General features: G+C 43.6%; 1 protein-coding gene across 1 annotated transcript; it reads right to left on the bottom strand.

Annotated features, from left to right (window-relative positions):
• Positions 1-5,462: 5,462 nt before the first annotated feature.
• On the bottom strand, positions 5,463-6,414 carry LOC4334055 (uncharacterized). The gene has a single exon (XM_015774548.3). The coding sequence runs from the start codon at positions 6,308-6,310 to the stop codon at positions 5,798-5,800; it is 513 nt and encodes a 170-aa protein (XP_015630034.1). The 5' UTR covers positions 6,311-6,414; the 3' UTR covers positions 5,463-5,797.
• Between the last annotated feature and the right edge of the window lie 10,859 nt (positions 6,415-17,273).

The raw sequence follows: 17,273 nt of genomic DNA, 5'->3' as shown, positions 1-17,273 counted from the left end.
AACTACCCGGCAAAAAGAGAAGCAATCCGCGAAGTGGCAACCACCAACCGCATATCCATCATGTGCCTCCAACATACAAAATTGGCAATCATGGACCAAAGAATGTGTTCGGAAATTGGGGGTCCAAGACTGAATAATTTCAGCTACCTTCCTGCTGATGGGAGCCGTGGAGGAGCAGCTACCTTTTGGGATGGATGATATCCTCCAGCACAGTGATATCAACATCAGAAATTTCTCCCTCTCAGTCCGTCTCACCCAACGGTCCTCAAACACGGCATTCCTCCTCACCAACGTCTATGGACCGACGGATGACGCTGATAAGGAAAACTTCCTCCAGGAAATGTGCGAAGTGGCACCATCAGGACAGACCCCCTGGCTGATTATGGGGGACTTCAACCTGATTTATGAGGCAAGAGACAAGAATAACCTCAACCTTGATCGTCGATTGATGGGGCGGTTCAAGGCTGCGATAAATAGATGTGAACTCCGTGAATTAAGACTGCAAAATAGACGATTCACTTGGAGTAACGAGAGAGATGCCCCAACCCTCGAGAAGTTGGATCGGATTTTTTGTAACCCAGATGGCGATATGCTCTTCTCTAACCACAACCTACAAGCTCTCTCTTCCTCCAACTCTGACCACTGCCCCCTGTTGCTCTCACCAACACACCAGCTGCTGCGAAAACCAACTTTCAGATTTGAAAACTTTTGGCCAAGACCGCCGGGCTTCCTTGACACCGTCCAGACGGCTTGGTCCCAGCCAGTTAGCGCTTCTCACCCTGTCAAGCGCTTGAGTTCCAAGCTGAAAGCTACAGCCAAGGCTCTACGGTCCTGGAGCAATCGCATCCTAAGTGACAGTCGCATCCAATTCCATCTCGTAAATGAGCTAATCCTCCGTTTGGACATTGCACAAGAAAACAGAGCATTGTCGCCCTTGGAGATCTCCCTCAGAAAAGATCTAAAGCTACAGATTCTTGGTCTTGCTGCTGTAGAGAAGGCAAGGAGAAGACAGCGATCCACACTAACATGGCTGAAAGAGGGTGATGCAAACACTAAGTTTTTCCACTTGAAAGTCAATGCGTGCCATCGGAAGAACTTCATTCACAAACTCCACCGTGGCAACGTCATCCCAGAAACTCATGAAGCCAAAGAGCGTGCCCTACACGAACACTTCTCCTCTCTGATGGGCCAGCGACTCCCTCGCTCTTGCACCCTAAACTGGGAGGAGCTTCACCTACCCCAGGTGACGCCAGAAGATCTTGACTCCCCCTTCACCGAGGAGGATGTTTGGGAAGCTATCAAACGGATGCTTGCTGAGAAGGCACCTGGGCCAGACGGCTTCACAGGCACCTTCTTCAGATGTTGCTGGGAGGTTATCAAGTCAGACATCATGGAATTGCTTGACAAATTCCACTCCTTATCGGGAGGAAATTTCGGGAGTATAAACAGAGCGACACTCATCCTCATCCCCAAAAAGAATGATGCTTGCACTATGGGCGACTATAGACCAATCAGCTTAATTCACTCCTTAGCGAAGCTCCTTGCAAAGATTTTGGCAATCCGCCTATCCAGACAAATTAACAAAGTGATATCACAAGCTCAGAGTGCGTTCATCATAACAAGGTGCATCCAGGACAATTTCCTCTATGTCTCCAACCTGGCTAAGAAGATGCACAGGTCCAAGCAGCCCACCCTATTCTTCAAGCTCGATATTGCCAAGGCCTTCGACTCGGTCTCATGGGAGTACCTCCTAACGCTGCTTGAAAAAATGGGGTTCAGTACTAGATGGCGAGACTGGGTGGCTTTAATCCTCTCAACCTCCTCTTCCAGGGTTGCACTAAATGGGATTGAGGGAGAAAGAATTGATCACCATAGAGGGCTAAGGCAAGGGGATCCCCTATCCCCATACCTTTTTATTCTTGCGATGGACCCCCTACATAGACTACTCAAGATTGCAACTGATGAGGGCCTCCTCAGTGACCTAGCGGACCGCAGTGCACGCTTCAGATGCTCCCTATATGCTGATGACACGGCAATCTTCATCAAACCATCACGACAAGATGTGGACAGCCTGATTTCGATCTTGAATAACTTCGGGAGTGCTACTGGACTTCTGGTTAACCTTCACAAAAGCTCAGTGATCCCAATCAGCTGTGGTGAAATTGACCTTGATGAAATGCTACACAACTTTACTGGCCCCCGCGGGACATTCCCAATGCGATACCTAGGGATGCCACTCATGATAAGCAGGCTCCGAAAGGTCCATCGCCAATACCTAATTGACAAAATCAAGGCACGATTAGCCAGTTGGAAGAAAAAGCTCCTCTCGGCAGGAGGAAGAAGAGAGTTAGTACTATCAGTACCAAGCTCCATGCCAATCTATGCCATGACAGCTCTGAAAATACCAAAGCAAATCATTCAAGAAATTGACAAAGTAAGAAGAAAATTCCTCTGGGACGGTGGCGATGAAGTCAATGGCGGAAAGTGTAAAGTGAACTGACAGCGCGTTTGCAGGCCCCTAAAGTATGACGGTCTGGGGGTCTCGAATCTCACCAAGATGGGAAGGGCGCTTCGCCTGCGATGGCTATGGTATGAATGGACCTCCCCCGACAAGCCATGGATCGGCATGCCAACACCCTGTGATGAACAGGACAACGAGCTCTTTGCAGCATCCACGTCAGTGACAATCGGAGATGGTAGGAAGGCGCTCTTCTGGGAATCCCCATGGGCTTGCAGCTCCACCTTGAAAGCAATGGCACCCAATCTCTTCCACCACGCTAGAAAAAAGAAAAGGACGGTCGCAGAAGCCCTACAAGATAACAAGTGGATCGATGACATCCGATACAACTTGACAACTGTCCTCGTCACCGATTTCTTCAAGGTCTTCGAGATAATCTGGACCTCAGGCATCACACTAACCCAAGACATTGAAGACAACATACGATGGAAATGGACAACAAGTGGAGTCTACACAACAAAATCAGCTTACCAAATGTAGTTCCTAGGGGGCATACCGTCGGTATCAGCAAATATGATATGGAAATGTTGGGCACCATCGAAGTGCAAATTCTTTGCCTGGCTACTCCTCCAAAACAGAATTTGGACGGCCGATCGACTTCAGCAGAGGGAGTGGCCAAATAACTACTTCTGTCAGCTCTGCTTCAGAAACCTCGAGACGGCACACCACCTCTTTTATGAATGCCCGATCACAAGGAAAATCTGGGATGCCATAGCAACAAGGCTCGGCATGCCTCAGCTAAGACCACAGAACTGGTCTAAAACGACAATCCTTGAGGACCGGTGGACACAAACCGTTAGTACAATGCCTAAGGAGAAAAGGAAGGGTGCCAAATCGATCCTTATCCTACTATCCTGGGAAATCTGGAAAGAGAGAAATAACATGGTTTTCAAGAACATAGAGACAGCGACGCAGGGAATCGTTGAGAAAGCGATCGACGAGATCTGGCTCTAGCGTGTAAGCGGGGCAAAGGGCATCCAATGTCTAACGACCCACAACCATGGAAGCATAACCGACATTACGTAAATTAGACTCATCAGCTGCACCCCTCCTTTGTAGCTGCACCTCCCTCCACCTGCTTTCTTTTTCCTTTCTTATTGTAATCTCCTAGCCCCCTGGGCTATTGTACAGTTTTTCCCTCTACTTTAATACAAATACACCCCGCGGGGTTTAAAAAAAGAAAAATTAAATTTTGACCGCTAAGCATAAGCCTGAGTGAAAGACGAGGCTTTTTTAGCTTAGCAAAGTGAGTTCATTAGAGCTTAACAGTAGCTACATCATTGGATTTTATTTTATTATTTTGCGAAATTTTCCCTGCCAAGTGCCGACCACAATTCTGTGTGCTACTGTGGCGTCAAGGTTCGAGATCGATTCGAACCGTCAAGTCCACGAAAAAAGATTTGGGAATAGAATGTATTCCGACAAAACCCCGCGCTGAAACTCGCTTCCGCCAATGGATATATGTGATACGCCTGCGTGGCGATCAGGACGTGACGGAGTAAAAAAAAGGGCATGCGTAAGAAGCAAACACAAGTCTAGCTATGTAATCTATTTTGAGAACACTAGCTACGTAATCTCGTTCGAATATATAAAGCTCAGCAAAGAACGAAGGCATATATGCACTGCACTTATCTCAGTTTTATCTCTGCAGCACCAACATGCAGGTTAACCCACTTGACTCGATCAGATTCGTTGGCTTATCTAATTTGCTAAGAATTCTAAAGAATTCGGATGTTGTAGAGTCCTAACAAATTGAGTCAAGTCTCATCAGATGTATAACACATTTAGTCAACATCTTCAGTCGTTTATTGGACAAGTCTAAGGCTGAAGTTGACTGACATACTGAGTCCTGTCCTAGCAATATCTTTTTTGCTTTTTATTTAGCATTACAGGATTTATATTGAAAGATGTTAATGGCATGTCATTGTCTGTCCGTAAGCTTATCAACTAGTAGAAATTTAAATTTTGCAGTTAAGGTTTTGTATTTAAACCACAAATTACATAAATATAAAAGTTTTACCTGTAAATATTTGCTTTTTGTTTGATTAATTTTTCTATATATGACTAGGTTGCGTTCGTTTGTAGTAGTTGATAACTCATTCTCTATGCACGAAAACAAAGTAGTGGATTAACACATATTTAACAAAGTATTGACTTTTTTTCTAAAAAAATTGGATTAGTATGATATTTTAAACCAACTTTTCTATAGAAAAATTTCGTAAAACACACAAGCTTATGAAGTATGCGCGTGGGAACCAACGAAGGAAAGGTTGGATGGTCTGTTTGTTAAAGCTCCAAGCTACTTCAAGCTAAAATGCTTTAACAAAATGAATTAGAAAAGTAGAGCTATATTCTTCATATGTCTTCTTCAAACTCTAATTTCTTACAGTTAGATTTGTAAGTTAGAATCGTGACCCTTAACAGCTAGCCTTAACATGTACACACGTACGCCACAGAAGTACAGAACGCGTATCTCCCTTGGCCCAGTTGGGGAATGAGTTAGGCGCGCCCACCCGATCGGATCGATCAACCGAAGCACCGAGCTCGATCGATCATTTAGCTGCCTCGCAAAATAAGCTGCAAGTTGCCGCTCGTCGCGCGCGCGCGGCGCGGCGAACCACCCATCCATCAACCGCGGATCCCATCCCCATCCCAGTGGGCGCGCGCGCGCGCGCGGCCGAGAAAAAGGTCTCCCCGTGTCGGGCCGCCTCCGCCTCTCCTCGTCGTCGGCTATGTCTCCATTTCCGAGTCATTAACAAATCCAAACCACACGCTAGATAGATACAGATTGATGATCGTATCACCGTCTCGATCGTCCAAGGGTGACTCACATCACATGCCGACGCGATCAGCACAGTAGTTATCCTGTTAATTGGGTCTTGCTGAATGCTGACACTGACGATGTGGGCCCCACGAGTCAGGGATCCAGGCTTGAGGCGTCGGATTGTTGGGTCGGGAAAATCAAGTGCAGATTTTTTTTTTTTTTTGGCTTTCTCAACCACCGTGGCGAGCCACATGTACATACGTGGTTGTGCATGTACACGTAGTGTATATACACTTGGTGCGTGCTTACCTACAGCTACAGGCTACAGCATGACAGCTAAGCTACACTCCTCTCCTCCTAGCTAAATTAACTTAATTTGGTCAATGGCTCCTCCGATCAATCGATCAGTTTACACGTAACTAATCTAATGTTTTTTTTTTCTTCTTCCCGCCGCGGCGAGCTGGCTGGGCTAGTTTAGCTCGATCGATTTCTCTTCGAGACGGCGGGTTCAAGTGCTACTCGGCAATGGCGCCGAGATCGGGCACGAAGTCGCGGCCACGGCTGTGCCGCCTCGTCCTCGACCGGCGGCACCCCTTCCCGGCGGCGCGGGGATCGGCGGCGGAGGCGGCGGCCTCCGGGAACACGAGGGGCCCGTCGTGGTCGCCCACCAGCGCGGCGCTGGCGCGGACAGCGAGCGCCGCCATCTCCTCCGCCTGGAGCGGCCGCCGCCGCATAGCGGCGGGGAGCACGAAGTAGAGCTGCCCGGGCTGGAGCTCCTCGTCGTCGCCGCCGCCCACCGCCGCCACCGCGGCCCCGAGCTCCAGCCCGTCGGCGCTGCACAGGAACCACGACGACCCGCCGCCGCCTCCGCCCGCCGCCTTCACCGCCTGCGACGCCCTGGTGCCACCCGGGAACCGCCGCAGCGCGCCGTCCGCCAGCACCACCCTCGCCGCCGTCGCCTCCCCCGACGCCGACCTCCCGTTCACCGCCGCCACCGCCGTCGCCTCGCAGGAGTTGCACGCCCCCATCTCACAGTTTGAATGCTCGTCGTCGTCGTCGGACGCGGCGCGGCGGTGGGTGAGCCGAGCCGAGCGCGCGCCGCGGTCGGGGACTCGTGGTCGGGGTTGGGCGTGGAGCGCGGCGTGCGGTCGCGCGTATATATACGCGAGGGGGAGGAGGACGCGTCGCGTCGGGTAGTGTCGAGAGGAGGAGGAGGAGGCGATCGTGCCAACCTGGAGGTTGTTGAGGACAGCTTGCAAGGGAGCGGGGCTATAGTAGTTGTAGTACGCGCGCGTAAATGTGTGTGACACCGTGCACGCATCCTAGGGTGCTACGAGTCTATTTTGCTACCAGTGCGCGGTGAGTTGTGTGCACATCCCTGCTTGCGTGGCGCGATGCCGTGGTGGGGCCCACTTGTCAGTGCCGTTTTAGGACATTCCTTCGTTTCAAAATAAGTTTATTTTTAGCTCATTTTATTTATCCCAAAATAAGATTATTTTTAGAGTGATCATCGCATCAAAGTTTATAAAAATAGAGAATAATTGTATCGGAAGTAGATAAAGTAGATGTTTTTAGTCTTTTTTACTTTTGTATTGGTATATGTGTGTGACGGGTGAAAAAATGAACTAATTTTGTGATGGAGGTAGTATAAGAGCAGGTACAATAGCAGGTTATAAACATATTTTAATGAGATAAAAAATGAGAGAGAAGAGGAGCGGACTACAGATCTGTAGCCAGCTGTAGTACGGACTCCAAGACACAGTGTGTGTATGACAGATGGGAACATATATTAATAGTATAGTAAGCAATTATTGTATGAATTGGCTATTAGATTAGCTATAGATAAATTGGAGCTAGTTGTGGGTTATACTATTAAACTTGCTCTTAAAAAACCATTAACGCATGATTAATAAGTTAAAATTATTATAAATTTTAAAAATATATTTATCTAAGGTTTTAAAATAACTTAATATATAATGTTTTCGTACGAAATGCATCATTTAGCAAATAAAACACCATGCTAACAGAAACTGAGATAAAATATATATCATAATCAGAAAAAGAATGGCGCATAAGCTTAACTTTGGAATTAATTTAGAGTTTTTTTTCCTTTTGTTTTTTTAACCATCATTTTTTGCGTGAAAAAACAAAAGTCCAGTCCTGCTAGCTCCTGCTAGCTGCTTCGGTGCATTAAGCCGTACCATAAAAAATTCCTCCTAGCTAATCAGCGATACACTGTACCTATTGGTGGTGCAGCAGCACGAGTTAATGGTTATGGCGAAAGCAATTGAATCACGTGCTGATGCTGCTGATCATGATCGTGCGAAAGCGGCGCTTAATCTAACCAGAGCTTTTGGAAGCGGAGGAAATGGCGTCGAAGCTTAGCAGTAGAATCCTTAGCTCTCAAAGGGGGCAGCAAACAAATCAGCAGCAAAGGTCTAAAGGAGATGATGATTGTAGGGACGGGAGAGGGAGAGGCATACATGATCTATTTAGCAAAGCTTCAATTTCTAAATTTAATACCAAGAGTTAGTTCTGAAGTGAAGCTGATTAATCCCAGCTTCACCTGTCTGCTTCATTTTACGGAGCTGAAATTATTTAGCTGGGCTATAGCTTTTAAGAGGATAGAGCCTGAGCTGAAACTGTGACAAATGGGTCCAACGTCACAAAATCGGCGGAGGATGAGGAGCAGCCAAAGCTGGGCAACTTCGCGCCATTTTCTCCGCATGTTGGCCGTGGATCCTCCGCGCCGACGCCGAGATCTCGCTTCGCATTTTTTGCATGAGGCGACAAATGCTGGTAAGAATGGACCTTGATTAATAAGCGTAGCGCAAGAAACTTTGATTAGCAGGGTTATTAAGATGTGTTTAAATGCGCGTGTACCGTACTGTTTTGACATAGGATTCTTCCTGGTTGAAAGCTCCCATACAGTCCTACTATATGCTATGCATGGGCGTTTTTACTCGAGAGGGATGTCGTAACTATGGTCACACACACAATGTCAGAGCTGTACAGCCCCAGTCCTGACGTTAGTACAGGACTGACCGTCGCTCAAGATCTCGCTCCGACGCGACGACGCTTTCATGGCGCTTTGTACAGCTGGCGACATGCAGCCAGCCAGCCAGCCAGTCCTCTCGCAACGCCCATCAAGCCTAGCTCGTCCATACACCATTATTCAGACATACTAGATCGGAATGGATATACTTCTGTATAGATGAGAGAAATGGTTTCGGATCTTGTAGAGGAGAATAGGAGAGGAAAAAAGAACAAAAAAAAAATTAAGATGAACTTGAACAAGGAGATGGAGATTCAGGGTTTAACTTTTTCGATTTCGAATTAAAAATCATATCTCATTGGTTTACCGAAATCCGAAAAAAACTAGTAAAAACCGATGGCTTTTAGTCAACGCCGTACGAAAACCGACTAATATTGACCGGTTTTCATAAACTAACACCTAGCGGTTTCGTGAAAACCCCCCATGGAATCATGGAGGTAGCCCATACATGGTGATCATTGGCAGTGGCCCCTGCAGCTGCAGGAAATGAATGATAACTGGGACAGTTTTTGTTGCGTCCGTGCGGATCGCAGCGTTTCTTCTTCTTCCACCTCCTCCCATCTCCCCCACTGACCCACGCACCAATGGCGCCACAGGTCCACGTACCCAACCACTCCTCTCAAATTAATCTCCAATCATCCGAGCTCGACGCATCCATGGCTTGGTCCTACATGGAGTGAATGCGAGATGCGCCCAAGCTAGCCATTGAAGACGTCGCTGAGCTAAGCCATATACACTTAAGAGGAGCACTTCAGGGATTCAGGCTGACCATGGCATGCATGCGTGGCGACTAATGGATGAACTGATCATTCATTCATTCATTCATTCATTCATTCAGCATAGCGGATAGCTGAGCTTGTGCTCAGCACGGCAAAATGAATTGTGTTTCAGATTCAGCCCCCAGTTCATCATCGTTCATCACATATTCACACGCACGCCACCCTGGCTTCACCCATTACTCTCTGACAGGATAGTAGATCAATCGATTTACTACACCGATATAAAAACTGACAGACTGTTAGGCTATTCCCAACCCAAGACACTAGATATAGTTTCCATAAACTTCACATCATCAAGAAACTAGTACTAGACACTACTCTTCCAATGCAAACACTACTATTTCATACTTAAATTTAATGCTACTTATCTCACATGATGTCTTGGATGTTGTGTAGAAATCAAGTCTCATGCAAGACATGGTTTTCTTCTCTTTTCTCATTTATTCACTTGCCACATCAGTTTTTATCCTAGGTGGCAACTTATTTAATGCTATGGACACCATCCTAGTCATTGGGTTGGGAATGGCCTTAGTGCTTCATTTTGTGTCCTAGAATCTGCATGCTTTCAATCGTCCAATGAAAAAAAAAAGATATTCAGTATTACTACGTACCAAAATATAACAATTTAGAACATGATGGGAGACATCCTAATATTGCTAATCTAGACAGACGAATGTTTAGATTTATAATACTAAAACGTGTCCTGTCAAATCTTATATTGCTATATTTTATAACGAAGGGAATATATTTTTAACTAGACAGGAAAATTTTCACTCGATTTTATTGGCTTGATTAGCAGAACATTGACAAGCAAGATGAGATTCCAAGTGCAGAAATCTCAATCCCCCAAACACTGGTAAGATGATCAGTACACTGTACCAGACGCCAGAGACATTTTTGCAAGCACCCTGCACTCCTGCAGGCTGCAGTGCCAGGCTAGCCAACCCCGTAGTCAAACGACCAGATTATACTATTACACCAGCACAACGACACTTGTTTATCGGATCCATCACCAATCACCCTAATCAAACTGCCAATCCGTCGACCTGTTCCAGCGTCCAAGTCTTAAGCACACGCATTAAGAAAATGTGAAATGTTCCTCCTGTTCAGCGATGCAGCATCAATCACACACAGCACAGAATCTACTGCCAGCATGTCGCTGCATCCGGATGTACCGACACCGGAGGGACACGCAAATTCTCAGCTTGTTTTCGTCATGTGCCGGATCCAACTTGCCCCTTGACTGACTGTAAATTCAGAGAGTGTTCAGTGCTTGTTTCAGAATCAGAATAACAATTGATGCTTAGACTAATTCTTTGCTGATAAAAATTAGCCTGTCAGATACTGTAAGTACTCAATCAGATCAATTACGCTCAGGGATAAGAGGTGCAGGATAAGGTAGAAGATAAAAAAGCGAGGTTAAAAGTGAAAATGGTTGGTTCATGGACAGTCGTGCAATGCAGGATTTGACAAAGATTGGATCGGCTAGCTGCTACCACTAATATTCTTATGCAATTGCCGATGTCTCTCCGTCATCAGTTCAGACTTCAGAGACGGGAGAATCGTTTCGTTTTCCATCATCATCTCATCTGCACGCGTTGGCTGGTGTCCTTTTTTCTACTATGGAATTCTCGGGGTTTTGCTGCGGCCATGGGGCGCAGCTGTACGAGCAACGCGATTGTCACAGATAGTTACCTGCATCTGCATGAAAGTAGTAACTGTGTTGCGTGTCGACAGTTTTTGTCGAGGAAGAGAACAAGAAATCAAGATGTGATTGCTGAAATGGTATGCTGCTGGCTAGCTAGCATCTGGAAGAGGGAAAAACATAAAGAGCATTTCTTGTGTATGGCCTTATGTGGTGTAGATAATCAGTTCGATGATGTCCATTGAGATTGTCTGTTATCCTTCGTTTTGCACGAAATAACTAGCCACATAGTCGCTCTTTACGCAACTGTTGATCCCATTTAAGAAATTTTATATATGTTTTTTTAGTTTAGCTTAGCTTTTATGAGTGTTTTGACATAAGTTAATTTATTTAAAAATATCGACTGGTCTACCCAACTATAAATTTACTTAAGTTATATTATATGTTTATTAGAGAAATCAATGGCAGCTTCTTTTTTTTTTCTTCATTGTCTTTGCCCTCAATATATAAGAGGAGGCACTAGAAATTGATCTCCCAAAATTCCCATATGTTTAGTTCATTTATGTTTTTTATTAATGAATGTACCATTTTGATTTAACGACTATTGTTTATCCAAACTCTTTATCCTTGTGAAAAAACCTTGTTGCTTTCACTATATACAAGATGTCATCGCTGCAAGTTGGCATACCATATCTGATGTTCAAAATTCAGAACTATTTATTCGGCGAAGATGATTATACCCAATCTTTCTTTCTTTCTTTTCTGGAAATGCAACGGCAGAGTTCCTGTTCCAGCTATGCAAACCCGAGCCGATCTGGTGGTGCAATGCAAAATAGTAGCAGCAGGTACCACAGCTGGCTACATCCAGCTAGTCATTATCCAAATAATGTGCCTTTTCCCCCTTTTTTGCGTAAAAATTAAGGGCTTTTAGTTTAAGGTCCAGCTCCCGTTAGATGCGACTCATAATTAACTCATGGCATGTAGTACTACAGCGTACTGCTCATTGCAGATCTCCCTCTCTGATAACTCTGATAGTGATGATCCTGAATTCAGACCACTCATCAACAGATTCAACAGTTAATTAAGTATGTGGTGTTTGCAAAGTGATGAAGATGAGGATTAAATAAGGACATGTAAAATGATAAAGTCATCAGCGTATGATTGATTAAATTTTAATTAGTATAAACTTATAAAATGAATTCATTTGATATTTTAAGCAACTTCTGTATAGAAAGTTTTCCTATAAAATACACCGTTTATCAGTTTGAAAAACATGCCTTACAAAAATTGAGACAGACTATATCTTAATCAGAATGGAACGGAGCCTTTGTAACAAAGAAACCTCGGTCACAATTATCAAAACTTGCTAGATAATTACCGGTTGGTAATTAAACGTCAGTTTTTCAAACATTTCTTTGAATTTGACCCCATATGAGAGCTGATGCAAGAGTAGTTCTCTGTCTGTTCCAAAATAAACGTTGCCATGAGTTTCCGTGTTCAACTTTGACCATCCATTTTATTTAATTTTTTTTATAATTAATATTTTTATTGTTATTAGATTATAAAATATAAATAGTATTTTATGTGTGACTGATGCTTTTTAGGTTTTTTAAAAAAAAATTAAATAAGACGAACAGTCAGACACAAAAATTCATGTCTGCGCTTATTTTGGAACGGAGGGAGGAGTAGTGGATGGACGCCATTGTCATTCCTACTGGATCATCTGAGAATAAACATCAGAATCAGCGGTGGAATGTCTCACTCAACATGCATGCCATCACATCGCTTATTGTCACCTGCAGTTGTCCATGCAATTTGGTGTTTTCAGTGCTCCAGCTCTTCCCGAGCATACAGTATGGTCGCGGAGTGACTAGCTGACCATGCACATCATGTCGATCGATGGCCAGGCGAAAGGTCCAGACGGCCACAATCACATGGAAACATATCGTAGATGATGGCATAAATATATGACCAGCATTAGCTGTGCAAAATTTTGATCTCGCATGGTCTCTATTACTCCCTCCGTTTCGAAATGTTTGACACCGTTGACTTTTTAGCACATGTTTGACCGTTCGTCTTATTTAAAAACTTTTGTGAAATATGTAAAATTATATGCCTACATAGAAATATATTTAACAATGAATCAAATGATAGGAAAATAATTAATAATTACTTAAATTTTTTGAATAAGACGAACGGTCAAACATGTTTAAAAAAGTCAATGGCGTCAAACATTTCGAAACGGAGGAAGTATAAAATTGGCACCAAAACTACCGTCCACAACCAAACACAGGAAAAATACCATAGAAGATTCAAATATTATGACAACAACGATGCACAAAGTTACTACGAAACCTACTCCCTCCGTCCCAAAAAAAGACAAACCCTGGTTTCCGTGCCCAACGTTTGACCATCTGTCTGATTTGAAAAAAAATATGAAAAAAATTAAAAAGACAAGTCACGCATAAAATATTAATCATATTTTATCATCTAACAACAATGAAAATACGAATTATAAAAAAATTTCATATAAGATGGACAGTCAAAGTTAGACACGGAAACTCAGGGTTTGCCTTTTTTTGGGACGGAGGAAGTACATCCGAGAGCACTAGTTACGGATGCTCCTCCTCTATCCATGGTAACTATAACTATCAAGGTATCAATGACCTTCCACTGATTACGTTGCTGGCCATTTATTTCTTTTTCTTACGCTATCATTATCATACGATTACATTATGTGTGGTATGCGCCACTCTATTTAAGAGAGAGCTTAGGGTAAGAGTCTTAATTCTACTTCTATATCTTTAACACTCAAGTCCTAATTTATATCTAATTTTGTATATATACATATCTGATATAAATTCTAACAATCTCGCCTTGAATTTCCAGTTCGATGTTGTTGCTGTCACAGTACTCTCAGTTACTCTGTAAGCAGTTATCCAGTTGTAGATTTGAAGCTGACTTTAAGACGAGAGAGCTACAGAGAGCATGAGCGCTGTAGTGTACAGTAATACATACAGCCTGGAGATCACAAATTAAAAGCGATCGATCAGCAGAGTCATCGTCTGGCACTGTTTGACAATCAAAGCAAGCACGACGTAAATGATGGATTGTGATCGGCAGAACATCCCATCCCAGTGCCCATCAAGTCATCAAGCTTCCCCCTTTCAATTCGTCTTCTCGCTCAGGAAAATTCCATGTCGGAGGAGGCAGCTTGCAAGTAGGAGGGAGAGATTGGCTAGCTAGCCAAGTAGCCAGCGACCAGCTCTCCATCGGCCAGCTGCTAGCTGAGTCTTCCAAGTCCAAGTGTCCAACGGCGCGCCGACGCAAGATCCTAGCGGGCGAGTTTGATGCGCGCCACGGTGTGGGCTCCCGCCCGCAGCCGCCGCGCGAGCAGTTGCTAGCTTTGTCTTAAAACTTTCTTCCAAAAATCTAGCATGTAAGGCCCTGTTTAGTTCTAAAGTTTTTTTTTCTAAACTTTCAACTTTCCATCACATCAAACATTTCATACACACACAATTTTTCTATCACATCGTACCAATTTCAATCAAACTTTCAAACTTCAGTGTGAACTAAACACAGCCTAAGTGTAATTGTAAAATAACTACTCCCTCCGTTTCAAAATGTTTGACACCGTCGACTTTTTAGCATATGTTTGACCATTCGTCTTGTTCAAAAACTTTTGTGAAATATGTAAAATTATATGCCTACATAAAAATATATTTAGCAATGAATCAAATGATAGGAAAATAATTAATAATTACTTAAATTTTTTGAATAAGACGAACGGTCAAACATGTGATAAAAAGTCAACGGTGTCAAACATTTTGAAACGGAGGGAGTATATTGTAGTTTGTTTGTAACTTACAATACAATTTTTTTTAAAAAAATTCTATGATAACACACTATTTCCATGAAGCGGATGTCTCATGACATAATCCCCTCAGCTATAAGCACGCTGTGATTTTTTTTCTTCGATTACATGAATCTTGAAGCAAATATAACGGTTCAAAATTTATTTGAAAGTTACATTACAATTAAGTTACAATATAATTGCACTACGATTTTACTGTATTTATATCTATAAAATTTTTTAGAAAAATTTTGATGACAAATATATAACAAATTCGGTGGTCAGGTCCTCAGGCCCCGATTCTTTTTGCTTCTCCACTGAATTATTGTTGTGGATTATTTCTTCCACATCTTCAAAATTAAGTTTTTCTTAAAAATACTTTCTTTTAATGTGTTGCAATGATTCCTTAATCTATGTTATATATTAATTAATTTATTAAAATATTTAATTTACTTCAATAATTATTGACTGAATTATTATAATAGATTATCTACATGGCGTAAATATGTCTCCTCTCTTCTCTGTCCACTGAATTTGTTTTGCATTATTTTCTTCAGAATTCAGACGGGGTGGGTCAACTGAATAGTGCATTGCTGATTTGCTGGTAAGATTTGTTATTGCAGATTTATAATAGATTAATCGAGGCTCATAACTTTGCTGTGACTTGTGACCAGCTGCCTTGCAGGAGGGAACGAGCGAACGAGCGAGATCTTGATGGGATCCACTCGCACACAGTGCAGTGAACATTGCTCAATGATGGTTTGCTTGGTCTGATTGGACCATGGATCTTGCATCTTCCCTACCATTCCCAATCATTGGGACCTTTGTTTTGGTTCTGGGGTTCAATTCAATTTTAGGTGGTGCATTATTTGGGCTAAGAATTTCAATTGGTGGAAGGATGTGAGACCATCCGAGCCTATGTGAGACTTCTGAACCAAAAATAGCATCATGGTGGTTTCTCTAATGTATAGTGAAATAGACTTTTGTCCCGTTTTGGAGAGCTTAAAATTCGGAGGAACGGTTGGTTCGTAGTTAGGTTTAAAAAATATGGAAAAGCCGGGTTTCCCAACTTTTGGCACGTAGTTCATTGTCGCGCCCAAAAATTTCACCAATTCTCATACTATTCTGTGTATAAATCTATGTCCAGGAATCAAACTAGGATACACAAAATGACAAATTAATATACATATTCAAACGTAAATACTTACAGAATAAATACTTAGTCCTCATAAAGAAAAAACAAAGCAACAGTGAAAAAGGACGATCCTACTGGAACTTCACCTCCACTCCACAAGTAAAACGCAACTGAGGTATAAACCTTGGTCTTTTAACTCCGTCTTTAGCATAAAAGCACTAAACTTTTGAAATGTGGAAAACAAGATAGAGGAGTATGGCGAGGCTATTTATACCCTCGAGAAACTGGATTGGGGCGGGGAGAGGCGATAGGTGAGCCAACGATAGGTACAACATAGGTGAGATGCGGCTTTGACGATGTATGATTTGCGGGAGAGTGGTGGGGCTAAAGGTGGACAAGTGGAGGAGACTTGTAGGATCGAATCATAAGAACTAAGCCAACCAGAGGGAGGGTGAATGGTTGGTATACCCAAAAACCGAAAACTTTTAGCGGAAATAAAAGTTACCCTCGAAATTGATGGAAGTCGGTCTGACCGAGATTGATCTGCCGGTCTGACCGAGTGGATGCCGCCGGTCTGACCGGTGATGAATCTCCGGTCTGACCGCCGAGATCACCTGCCGCGCCTGTCGCCGCCGCCGGTCTGACCGCCATGCTCCCGCCGGTCTGACCGCCGCAATGCCGCCGGTCTGACCGTCGGTGAGTTGCCGGTTAGACCGCCGAAACCCGGTGAAACACAAATCAAAGAACTCTTAAAGTTGATGACGACTTTATTGATTCTTTCTGTGTTTACAAAGTGCACCAACAGCACTCCTTACAAAAATTTCGACTAAACTCGAAACCCTAACTCAAAACTCAACTCAATTGCTCTCAAAAGCGATACCGGGAAGCCTCACGCTCCCTCTCTATTTATACCCGAGGTAGGCAGCCTAAAGCCACGAACCAAACTCATACTAGGAGTCCTAAACACCTTAGGAAACCCTCTAGTACAAGAAAGAAACTTTACATAACCAATCGTACCATATTTGGACTCCTTCTAAATTTGACTCCGCATCCCATACGCACACAATAACTCCATCGTATGCCATATAAAATCTCCATCAACCACGTGCATCAACTCTAGCCTAAGTATCTCGCATGATCTCTGACCACCACGGACGTCGTCTTATCCCCAAGCCGACTCCCGGTCCATCACCGCAAATACTCCCCTGAGACATCGAGTCACCTACACATGGAACAAACAAAGAAACCATATTCCGAGACCAAGCTATCTCCAAGTTGACTCATCAGCAGCAAACAATAGTATTACATACGTATAGTATCCATCTAGAAGTCATAATCATAAAATAAATTCGGATATCCAAATAAACAACCCAAAATTGAAACCGACACAGTGTCGGCCGGTCTGACCGCGCATTACACGTCGGTCTGACCGGCTACCAGAGCCCGGTCTGACCGATCACATAAAATGACGAATCCTGCGATCACATGTGAAATCCAATCATCTTCAAAACCACTTCGTGAATA

Source organism: Oryza sativa, chromosome 3 (genome assembly GCF_034140825.1).
Source record: "Oryza sativa Japonica Group chromosome 3, ASM3414082v1".
NCBI lineage: Eukaryota > Viridiplantae > Streptophyta > Magnoliopsida > Poales > Poaceae > Oryza > Oryza sativa.
The sequence above is the reverse complement of the archived record's forward strand: the minus strand, read 5'-3'. Positions and strand labels throughout refer to the sequence as shown.